This window comes from Argiope bruennichi, chromosome 9, assembly GCF_947563725.1.
Source record: "Argiope bruennichi chromosome 9, qqArgBrue1.1, whole genome shotgun sequence".
Taxonomy (NCBI): domain Eukaryota; kingdom Metazoa; phylum Arthropoda; class Arachnida; order Araneae; family Araneidae; genus Argiope; species Argiope bruennichi.
The window spans coordinates 105,337,401-105,350,525 of record NC_079159.1 but is presented as its reverse complement, the minus strand read 5'-3'; the positions used below and the strand labels follow the sequence as shown (position 1 = coordinate 105,350,525).

Here is a 13,125-nt window from a genome sequence, read left to right as displayed (position 1 = left end):
AATATTTTAACGCTTTTCCTCAGAGCACTTAATTGTTTATATAACCACTATTAAGGAAAAGCAGTGATTTGTGACTTATGAGGGAAAAAATGATATATTTTCCTTTATATATACAGAGCTTCTTTAATAAAATTTTAATTTCATCATTATGATTATTATAACAATAAAATTATTTACTTACTACTAAGCTTTTCAAGTTCATTTTGTATCAAAGAATATTTAACATTTAAGAACTAAACTCCTTTCTTACTATTTTTTTAATGTGAAAAAATAGCATACAGATATCATAAAAGAGTTTCTTTCACAAACATCTGACTGCAGTTTGAAATTACGAATTCTGACCCAAAGTAGCCCTAGTGTTGTTTTAAAACGAGACTTTAATATAACTAAACAAATCCACAATAATCACTCACAGTAATGCTGATAGTGAACAAGATTTTAGTATGGTTAGGTGCAAAAAAAAAAAAAAAAAAAAAAAAAAAGGAATTTTGTTTTTGTGTATTTTAGTTTTCTCTTCCAAATAATGTCTGTTTGCATAATTCATCACATATAACCAGCAGGAGTTATTGATCTTAATTTAAATATAATCAAATAAGAGGGGTTCTATTTATTATTTTCTACACAGAAATGTGAAAAACATCTCTTACGAAAAATTGAGAAGGTGCATAAAAATATGCAAATTCCTTCCTTGATGGTTATAATAACAATAGTGCTACTCTTTGGAATGAAAACCGAAGAACGATCATATCTCTGGTTTTATAATGTTAACTGATGTTCACACTTAGCAAGATTTATTAATATATTTTCATAGCTGGCCGACAAAATTTCTGCAAGTGGTATTGTTATCAAATTGTTTAAAAACTCCTACAACAATATTTAGTACAGAGAAACAGAAAATTAAATAGGCAGACAGCAAAACAGCTTAAGACATCCTGAAAATAAAGAAGGCAAGCAACTCAGAAAAAAAAATAAGGTAGAATTAAAATCTAAATCTAAATAAAATAGAACTAAACATGCATTAAAAACTGTTGCTCGTTAATCACTTGTATTCACAAATGAGATGATGCAGTACATGTTATTCTATGTCTTTTAAAGATTAATCAATTTAATATCAAACACAAAAATTACTCATGCAGATTCTATTTTCCTGTATGATGTCTCTTTTATATCATCTGATTAATATACATGAAAGACTTAACTCACTCAAGGTATACACATTTTAATGAGGAATATGTAAGTAGATTACATAAATGGAGTAAAGGGCATTATTTTTCATGATCATAAAACAGCAAAGTAATAATATATGCATATACGAAATGTCAGAAAAAACTGAGCTATTCTTTGTCAGATAAACACAATTTATTTCCCATCTTAAATATGAATAGCCTTGTGACCTTCTCAAAATTTATAAAGCTTTAAATTAAGGGAGTCTGAAACTCCCAATTAGTAGAATTATTTAAATTTTGAATTGGATTTCTTTGATGATTACAGTATTTTCCATGTAAAAACATATCTTGTATCTTTGAATGCAAAAACCTTCATTGTTTCTTTCTTGAGAAACAGCAATTTCTAACAGAATTCTAACTTTTCAGGATTGCATTTTCATGAAAAAATATTTGTGACCTCAGGCAAAAATTTGAGACTGTCATGCATGAAATTTGATATAAAAATACAAAAAAAAATCACATTGAAATGATATAATTTATTTCAGGAATATGATCAAATTTGCTAACTAACCATGAAACTATTATATTAAAAATACAAAAATGTTGATTATTATTATATTTTATATAATAATTCCATTTCTCACTTTGTTCTGACATTATAAATAATGTTTTAGAAATTTCCATTAAAGAAAACATTAAATATTACAAAATCCAATCTTAAGTCTACAATTTACCATTATGATGGATTAACAGAACCATGACCAATAAAGGTATTTATTTGAACTACAATTCAATGTCAAATTATAGCTAAGGGCCATTCATTATCTGCATAGCATAAAAGCTTTAGAAAACATTATAGATATAATGAGGAATCAAGTCGGGATGCATTTTAAAAAGTATCAGTGTTTTAGATTGCATATTTATTAAAATCTCACACTTTATTTTTTAAAAATGAATTAATACAAATTAACTGAACAGTTTCAGATTCAGTACTATAAAGGATATATTTAAGAAAGTGAAATTTAACATGAAACTAAGAAGTCACTAAATAAATTTTTAAAATGTCCATTTACACAATAAGAATAAAATTAATGTATTTATTAAATGAAAAATATACAAGGTTCACACTTTCATGGAAGAAAAAATATTCAGAGACTTTTAAATGCCTTTTTAACAAAATTAAAGGACCCTAAAATTACATATTTTAGACAGAAAAATTTAAATGTTAAATTAAAATAAAATATTTTTACTATTCACATTCTAATACATCATCACTTTCTTACTTACTCTACATATATCTTAATATTTAAATGACTCACACTAAGGATATTTGTTATATTAATCTTTCAATTAATAAACCAAAACTTACAGTTCAAAATAGATATCAGTTTCATAATGCAAATATACTTATCATTAAATACCACATAGATGCTATTACATGATAATTTCGAACAAACATGCGAGTGCTCTCTTCTCAAACAATTTCAAATTTTAATTAAAATTGTACTCATTTTTTTTAAATGATAATTCTAAAAGAAGCTCTAATCTAATTTGCCAAAGCTTGGCAGAGTGAAAGTGAAAAATACAAGAGACCAAATACTAATCAACATATCTAACTTTACAATTTAAAAAATGAAGAGGAAACAGTACACTATAAAAATATTGTTTTCTTTATAAGTTGCACTGTTAAAGCCACAATTCCTAAAACTATTTCATTCTGTTACTGAAAATATATATTTGTTCCTTCATTTTCAATTACTTTAGACACAAATTGCAGTGAAAATCTTTGAACATCTTTCCAATTTTTCGTCCCTTTTTCATTTTAAATTGTTATATTTATCTATAATGTATTTCTTTCTTTCTTTATTTTTTTGTCATCATTCAGAGATTGAAATCTTTGTTTTCCAACATTTTTGAAATACTTAGAGCAAAGATATTTTGTACATAATCAAAGTCCTTTTCTAATTTCAAAATCCTCTACTTTAAAACATTATTTTAATTCATCTAAAACCAGATGTTTTATAATACATGTTTCTTCATTAAGGTCCTTAATCTCAATATTTTCATTCATTTTTACAGGAAATCCAGTTTTAACTATAGCCTGGCCATGAGATAGCAATATCACAATCTTAATTACCTCCCTCAATTTAAATAAAATGTTTGATTTTATAGATAGTTTGATATAAATTTGATTCTTGGATACTTCAAACTTCTCAAATTCTATTGAATTCCAAACCACATATTTCAAAAAAAAATTGTTCAACTCTATTAAAACAAAATCACATTCTTTTTCTAGCAGTCATTTACCTTCAAAAGAACAAAATAGAATATAGATTTCATTTGTAATAGTAGCTGTAATGGGATTAATTGGGCCATTCCCCACAGATTGAAGCAATTCATATTCTTGATAAGTATATAGTTAAAAAGGAATTTATCCAAATCTTTACAAATGAAAGTATATACATAGGATTGAAATACATGCTTCAGATCATTTGGTTGTTCTTCTAAAAATCTGTTCTGATTAGGTAAATATTTTTAGTATTTTTGTCTCCAGTGAATCCCACACTAACTTTGCTGATACCAGCATACCAATCTTTGTTTTAAAAAAAATCAAACTGGGAAATGCTATTAAACTGTTAGGTATTCAAGAACATTTTTTCATATAAAGTAGAAGTTTTCAAGCAGCAAATGAGTTTATATATATATATATATATATATTATGTATTATCATATATCCAGGTCCAAAAATTATCTAAGGAAACTTCTCTATACTGCACAGTTAAAAATGGTAGGGTAATTTTCATCAATGACAATGAAAAGAGTTAAATAGATAAGTGGGATCTATTTGTAACAAATCAATATGATTTAGATTTTAATGCATCTAATTATATTACAGTAAAGAGAAAAAGTGTTTACAAATGTACAAACAAACAAAATCCTTTTATTTTTGCTTATTCTTGAAGTTAAGCATTTACTGTAATCACCACAAAATAAAAATAAATCTAAATTTTTATTAAAGACCCTGATTTGCAATTTAGTATCAGAAAAAGCAAGTCAAATTTTCATACTTCGCTTTTCAAGAATGCAAGAAAAGTCCTGAATAAAACATTTGTAGCAACAATGAATACAATTAGAATCTGATTCCAATAATAAAAAAAGTATTGTTGGTAAAGATGCTTAAAAAATATGTTTAAATGTACTAAGTTTACGGATAAAAATTGTACAGCAATTAGATAGGTACAATTTAGGAACAACCTTTTTAATTTCCAAACAGCGTAAAAATCAAGATCAGATATTTTGTCTATAATATTTTAATACATAATAACCAAAATTTTGCGAGATTTTTTCACAAAAATTAAAAAAATAATAATAAATAAATAAAAGATAATGGTTATGCCAAATTTTTATTTCCAGGCTTAATGGTCTGTTTTGTAGAGACTTCACATACATATGAATTAGATTTTATTAGAATATAGATATGAAATACTACTTACAGTGTCTGCATAGAACTGGAGTTAAAAAGTAAACTTTTGTAAGGCTGTGTTGGTTGTATGAACGCTTTATAAGATGAGCAGCAACAGCTATAAATCAAAAGAATTCCCAATTACTCTTATTAAATCAATAAAAATCTCATAATTCCGGGAACAGAATTTTGAAAAAATAAAAGTACAATCTTACAAAGTACCTAATAAATAATAACTTTCAAATAACAATTATTCTGAAATGAAATAAATAATAATAAAAATGAGAAAAAATTTGCTCAACATTTTAAATAAGATCTTTCATATATACCAAATATAACTATTATTTAAGAATTAATGAGCTTCCATAAGAAATAATTCAAAGGAATTTGTGTTATAATGTAAATCTGGATTAATAAAATATAAATTTAAGGTATCATTCTGAAATTATAAAAGATACAACACAAAGGATTTTGTTTCATTTCAAACTGAAACAAGTAATATGCTTCTAGTTATTAATCAGAATAAAACCAAATATATAATATCCACCAATTTTAATAATACTTATTTTGAAATAGGTGAATGCATGTTTGAAACTATCAACAAATTCTAATATTTAGACTCTGAAATAAATACACAAATCAATATAGCACAAGAGGTTTGCCACAGAGTCATATCTGCTAACAGATTTTGTTGGGAGGGGAATAAAAAAAATATTAAAAATCTAATTTCAACATCAAAAAACAAAATTATTCATTAACAAAATTTGGAATAGTTCATTCTTACATATATTCCTGAGAAAGATAAAGAGACTCTTGCTATACTGAAAGAGGACTTTTAAGAAAAATATTTAAATGTGGTAAGCACTGGAGGAGAACAAATTTGGAAACTTGCAAGCCATATAAAAGCCAAATATTATTTATTGAAATACAGAGGATTAAATAGGCAGGGCATTTAATAAGATTGGATAACAATCAAGTCACTAAAAATATCTTTTTTGACCAAACCATTTCATATCTGAAAAAGAGAGAGAATAAATAAAACTTAGGTGGAGATACTGCTTTGAAAGAGACTTCAAAATTATTAAAGTGACAAACCAGAAAATCTTAGTTAAGATCAGGATGGCATGGAATAGAATTCTGAAGAAGACTGGAGCCCATCTGCGACTGTCAGGCCAGTTAAGAAGATATATGTCTTATTTCTTTAGAAATGTTTTATCACAAAAAAGCCTGTTCATTAACACCAATATACGTCAAATGGTGCCATTTTGACCATTATTATTAAAATTTATTCCTCCAATTGTTTTGAAAACTGGAATAAACTAGAAAATATTCAGATCAAAGTCTTTAGCTGTAAAAAATAATCAATTAAGTATGTAAATCATAATAGATGTATTTATGAAAATACAATTTATAGCAGAATAAAATATTTCCTAGCTAAAATTCTACATTTTTATGTACCTTCAATAAATATCGAGTTTTCAGAAGAAATTGAAAATGAGGTAAGGATGGAGAGTTTTCAAATTGCTACAATGCCTGTAAAATAATTAACAGATGTTTGTCTGATAAATTATTGATTCTGATCTGATGTCTGATTTATTAGAAATATAAATTAATCAATTCTTATTTGGAAAAAAAATCATTGGGCTGAATCAAATTAATAATTTTTCAATAAAGAAAAATATAGAATAATTTCAAAGTCTTGGATACATAACAAAAATATGAAATAATAATAATAAGATGCACTGTTTTATCCCTCAAAATCGGATAGATTGCTTAAAATGTGGCCTGATGATGACAGTATGAAAAAATCTCAACTGCTAATCTTGTTATGTCATTTCCTGATTTAGGTCCCTTAGATTATTATTATTATTATTTTATGTAGGGTTATGTGAAAGATGGCATGTATCAAATATCCTATACTTATTTAAAAATTTTAAAGCAATGTCTAACTGCTGCTGCTTAATCCATAAATCTCTAGATATTGCATGGTGTGAAATCAAGGATCACATGAAGACACTATACATATAAAATAGATCTTATATTGAGATTTATCAACTTTAGTAATTCTACAGTTAAATTAGTAAAGACATTTTGTTTCGAATTGAATTTTTGTTGCAGATAATATTGCACTGTGTACAAGACTTCTGAAGACACTTTTTATTTATATATACATTATATGTAATTTATTGGTATAAAAAGTAAAGCAGTGAGTCAACATTAATTCCAAAAAAGTATTTTTTTTTTTTAAAAAATAGAAACACTAAGCTTTACCATCCTTTTTGCAAAAACCTTCTATCACATATAATCAGGAATTTGTAACTACTTGAAATTATTACATATTACAAATAACATATTGAAAAAGATACTCTACAGTTTTTCCAGATACCATACTAAGCTCAACCCCTAATTTTTTATCAGTTATAATAAATTTTTCTGTAAGAAAATATGACACATGGAATTACTGATACTCCATATCAATCATACTTTCTATTTTTATACCTCCAATAAATGTCATCACTCAGAAAGCACTGAGGAAGAAGTAAGGATGAAGGATGATGAAAGTAAGTTCATTTCTATATACAATTCACAGATATAATTAATGAGATATAAATAATGTAATTCATTACATTAGTAAATAAAAGCAGCATACAAAAAATAAAGCAAGTATACAATACATGGAGAAATAATTTATGAAACTATTGCTTTACAATATATGCATAACAATTCCTCCTGTAAATAATCTCGTTATTAAAGGTTTGTGCACACAGAGGATTCATTCTTTCATAAAATACATTTTATATATTCCACAGCAAAAATATTGGCTCATAACATTTTATTTTTTTAAAGAAGTACATAAGATTTTAATAAAAAAAAAACAGACAGTTTTAATAGACAGATTTGATAAATTTTATTCAAAGCTTAAGGAAAGTTTGCTGCTAAAATTTATGTTTTATAAGGAGAAAAATTCATTTTTTCATACCAAAAACTAAAGTTAAAAAAATTAGGAAATAATTTCCAAAAAAAAAAATCTTCAGGCATTTATTTAAAGAAGTGCTATAAATTTTCAAAAAAATTATAGATAATAATTAACTTTTCTCATGTATGAAAGTGATTATTCAATTTTCAGATTGATATTTAAGATAGGTTACTATTAAGGGTAATTTCTCTCCCTATATCAATATTATTTTTAAAACTGAAACTTTTGTATACACATATATATTAGAATGACTAATTAACTAAACTAAAAATTACAATTGTACTTAATTTATTTTTTATTAAATTATTAAAATTCTTATTTTTAAGATCTGATTATAATTATCTTAATACATGAAACACGAAGATTAACATGTTTCATTATCAGTTTCTGGCCAAGTTCTGCATATAACATGAAGCAGCAGAATTCATTTGTAAAGTATAGGAATAAACAAGAGTGGACAGGATAGAAATTTTATTAGAAAATGCAACAGGTACGATGAAAAGTGTATGTATTTTAAAATAAACCTTACTCAAAAAATATTTTAAAAATGTATTTAAATTAAATGTCTTATAAGACAATTTTAAGAACTAAAAGGCCAGATAGTAAAGTTTAAATAGTAATATATAAAAAAAATTAACTACCTGGGGACCCAATATATCCTGAATCATTACTCTCTTCAATATTTCTAGTGATAGGTTCAGGACGAGGAACTGGTCTTTGTGGCACGGGGGTAGGGGGAGCCAACAATTCAGTCCTCAGATATTCAACAAAGGTCCCCGGAAAATATCCAACTTCATTTGTTCTCTGATTTCTGCCTAAAATCCAGCCTTCTGGGTTTTCTTCTGTCCCTTCCAAAGTAAATTGGAATGGCTTCTTCACTTCAAGAATATCACCTACTTCCAGCGATATTTCTGAATCATCTCCTTTGACATATTTATACTGTGAGCGATAAAATACCAGTTCAGCCATGATATTAAGTGACACTTATCGGGGTTCACAGGAAATTTATTTTGGAGGAGGACAAAATTTGTAGCAAAATAAGTACTCTCTACTCATTATAGACTACAAGAGGAATATGAAGTCTCAGCTTGGAAGAGTTCTCACATCCCAAGAAGGCTTACACGGTACGTGCATCTGAAATTTTGTGTACCTTTTCATTATTCATATAATGGTTTCGATGTTAAACCTAAAAATGAAAAAAATAAATACAATACATTTTGAGATTGAATTACAGACAAATATAAGCAAATTATAAAATAAATTTATATTTATAACATCAATATTTAGCTAATAAAAGCAGGTTAATTGACAACCTCTTTATCATTCCTTTACATGCAGTTACAATAAGAGAAGTTCTTCAAAAATTTATTTTGAGGAAACTTTTACTCAATTTCTTTTCAAGAAATATATAAAATAATGTGAAAGTGTGTGGTTTTTTTTTTTTTTTTTTTTTTTGACAACATTAAAAAGGAATTCAATGTCTTTATGGTGATTCAAACAAACACAGTTGTACAATTAGGAAAAAATACATATTGAAAAAGAAGGAAATTATTTGTTACACATTTAAGATTTTCTCCACCTTTTCAATAATTTAAGGACACATTCCTTGGGAACTTTAGAAACTGGAATCTGTTTAGTTTAGTTATATCAACATCCCATTTTAAAATAACACTAAGGCTATTAAGAGACAGACTTTGAAATTTTGAACCACAGTCAGAAGACGAGGGTGACACCCAAGCTGGCAATCCCCCCCCTCTCCAAACTAGCACACCACACAAATGGGAGAACATTTAGCCCCAATCAGATTCAAAGTGCACCAGACTCATTTACATGATGGTTCTTAGGTGGAATTGGGTCTTGAACGTGAAACCCTCGGATTTCAAAGTCGAGACTTTACCACCAGCCACTGCGGCCTAATATTGAATCTGCAAATGTTACATTAGGATGTAATACCCATTTCTTCTGTGCACTCTTGCTGCTATTAATTTTCAGTTAAGTCTTTCATTAAGTAATGGCAACATAGTTGTTTGTAAAACTTAACATTCCATTTTACATTAATGGAAATTATTGTTTTGTAAAGAACTGAGAAAAACTGGACAAAAGCAACATTTTCGTCTTTCATGGAGTTTATTTTATACACATGCAAAGCAAATCAAAATGAATATCTAATTTTCAAGTTTATAATTTAAAAGGCAGTATTTATTTTATAGATATAAATTTCTAAATGCAATATATTCAAATTTTGAATGTAGACATTGAATATATTTAACATATACTACTTTTTTGGAAATATGACATACATTAGGTCAGTAATATAATTCTTTCTAAATCTATTACAGAATATCTCTATTGAAACTGATATTAATAATTTTTAATCAATAAAATGCATTTGAAATTTGAATATGGTACTTAATGTATCTCGTCTTGCATTTCATTCTATACAAAACGTTTACTTGACTATATTCCTATTCACATGAAATGTATATTGTTTCTTTTATATACTTAGCTGTATCATTGTGTCGCTAAATTCACTTTATTTTTTAAGCCAAACAAACATTTAAAAAAAATGCCATAATTTCTAACATGAAACCTCGCCAAATATATGACATTTAAAAATAACATTTCATTAATTTCCATTAGTTTTTAAAATAAAATAAAACAGATAAATTAATATGTTGATCAACAACAAAAATTTTTATTGTACCAAATGACATTTCACTTCCCAAGAAAACAGTTTTTAATAATATTTCAATCTAGATAAAGTTCTCATTTTTAAATGAATTAATATTTCTAAAACAGAAATTGTCCTTCTGTCATCGGTCAAAAATAAATGCATTAAAATTAAAAGTAAGTTTATAGTTTTAAAATAATAGATTAAAATTTCTGCAGCAATTTTAGCTATCAAAGGCAGGCAGATCTATAAACAATTATAGCTATGAATACAAAGATAATTATAAAATAAAATTGTATTTCTTTATCAAATTAAATAAAATGATAATTATGTAAGTAGTAAGATGAATATTGTTTTTGGTTGACAGTAAAATGTTTTGATTCTCTTTAGATAATCTCAAATATATTCAGACTGATCATTACTTCATCGATTCTTGATATAATTAATAAAATTATATTGAAAAATATAATTTAAAACAAATGCAAAGATTCATTTGAAATAACCATAAATATAACTAATATTATTGATTGTTAGTTTTCAAACTGAATAAATATTCAATTGCTTTTATGTTAACATTTTTACAATCTTGCATATATTTTATATTAAAAAAAATGCATTTATACCTCAAATATTTTTTTTTTTAAGTTCTAAGGAGAAAGTCTTTAAAAATCTATTAATGAAAATATAAACCGTTTTACAGCGATTAATTTTAAATTTCCTATAAAAAGTTCTATTTAATACAAAATAAATGTTGAATGAACAAACACAGCCTAATGCATTATCTTTTGTTTAATATTATATTAGTATATTAGCTTCTAATAAATATTTTACATAACAAACATGACTTTTAAAATTATTATATGATGTTTCTACATCATATAATAATTTAATTAAATAAACTTTTGATACTCTTGAATAATAAGATATTTTTGCAACATAACTATTTTTTTATGTACTTAATAGAAATTTTAATGCAATAGTTTGTTTGTTTTTTTGATAATACATTTTATCTATTGGATACCTCTAAACTATGATATTGTCATTTTAAAAAATATATATAATGTATTACTGTAGAGTGTAAACTACTATAAAACAAATTTGAAAAAAAAAGGAAAAAAAAAAAGTGCAATTATTAGTAAATTAAAATACAGAAATACCACACAAGTTATTGATTCATCTTTATGTATTAAAATAACTAACTTGAAAATGGATAAGTGTCATTAAAATTTGGGTTATAATGAAAAACTTTTATTAGTTACACTGCAATTGCTGATTCCTTTACATATGTTTAACATAGATGAAATTTATAGTCAGTATACATAGTATATTTAAACTAAATTAATAGTCAGAATATATATATATATATATATATATATATATATATATATATATATTACAGCTAGTTAGTCATCCAGTTACCACCAAAGTAAGATGAATAAACAGGGAAACCTGAGAATATTATTGGCAATCAGATAACAGATGACTGATTAACACACTTCAACATATCTAAGAATTATTGCTCAATAGAAAGAACTAAATGTTCTATTAACTTATAAAACTTCTATTTTAAATAAAGTTTCATCATATAGAGTATCAGAAGCTTGTATTTAAGACTAAATTCTGTCAAAATATATCAACCAATTGAAATACAATAGGAACATATTTAAGACTATTTAAAAATAAAACTAAATAACACTTACTGTCAACTATAATTGTCATTAATAATTAATATTAAACAAGCATGAATAAAAATTTATCAAAATAATAACAAAATAAAATACTATTAACATATCCATCACTATCTTTAAACAGCTTATTATCTAATCTAAAATAAAAATATTATAATTCACTAGAGGATATTTTCTTAATATAAATATCAATTAATTGTTTATTTTTTAAAAGAAACTCTGGTTTATATTTATTTTTTATAAAAGATGTAAATTCTTTAATTATATTAATTTTTTTAGTATTGTGAGGAGAAACTGTTTAAACAGAATATTTTAATAGCAAAATACAAGACATGCTTTATTGATCACCAGAATAGAATGATTATTTTGTTATGAAATATAAAACCATATTTGCTATTCATAGCAATTTCTTTTAAAAATTAGTACATGCAATTATATATATGAAATAAATGTTAACATATAAACATTCCAACTTCTAATTTCAGTTACCATTAACATAAAAATAACCATCATGATATCTGATAAACGAAAAAAAATTATCAGATATGAGCTGCAATATTTGCAAACATTAAGATAGATCAGGGAAGTATGGCAATAACGCAAAATCTATAGTATATAGTTATTACTTTTCTCATCATGTAATTCATTGAAAAAGGTATAACATCACATGAAAACAGACAAAAAGGCGAGGATTCAAAAATCTGATTACTGTCACTTGATCTAAATAAAGAAAAGCAAAAGTAATTGCATTTAAAAGGGAAGAAAATCTCAAGATGTGCAGAGGCATGTTTACAATTTATTTTCTCCATATCAAAACTTAAGTTGAAAATAAAACTATAAAAATTCCAATGAACAGAATTTACACATCAACTAAACAGTTACGCTAACTGACATGGCAAAATACATTTGAAATTACTAAAGCAGATAATATATTTCCTGGCAGACATTTCCATACAAACGTCAAACTTAAAAACTATTTTATACACAATCAAAGATAATATACATATTAAATTCAGGAAACTCACATTGGTTGTACAGACAAATTACTTATCAATGTCATACTTGTGCTTGTTCAAGAAGTAATTAACTTCCATTATCAACCAAAATATCGAAATATACTTTTTCTTAACAGAAAACAGATCGCGGTACCCCCATTTCGC

General features: G+C 25.4%; 1 protein-coding gene across 4 annotated transcripts in view; it reads right to left on the bottom strand.

Moving 5' to 3' along the window:
* The window catches only part of LOC129983901 (phosphatidylinositol 3-kinase regulatory subunit alpha-like), a 159,455-nt gene extending 146,330 nt beyond the window's left edge, over positions 1 to 13,125 (bottom strand). For all 4 annotated transcript variants that reach the window (XM_056093595.1, XM_056093597.1, XM_056093596.1 and 1 more), the window contains exons 1-3: positions 12,991 to 13,125; positions 8,248 to 8,792; positions 4,661 to 4,747 (exon numbers count right to left, since the gene is read on the bottom strand). In XM_056093595.1, coding sequence (XP_055949570.1) covers positions 4,661 to 4,747; positions 8,248 to 8,575 — 415 coding nt within the window. In that variant the 5' untranslated portion in view covers positions 8,576 to 8,792; positions 12,991 to 13,125. The remainder of the gene's footprint in view (positions 1 to 4,660; positions 4,748 to 8,247; positions 8,793 to 12,990) is intronic.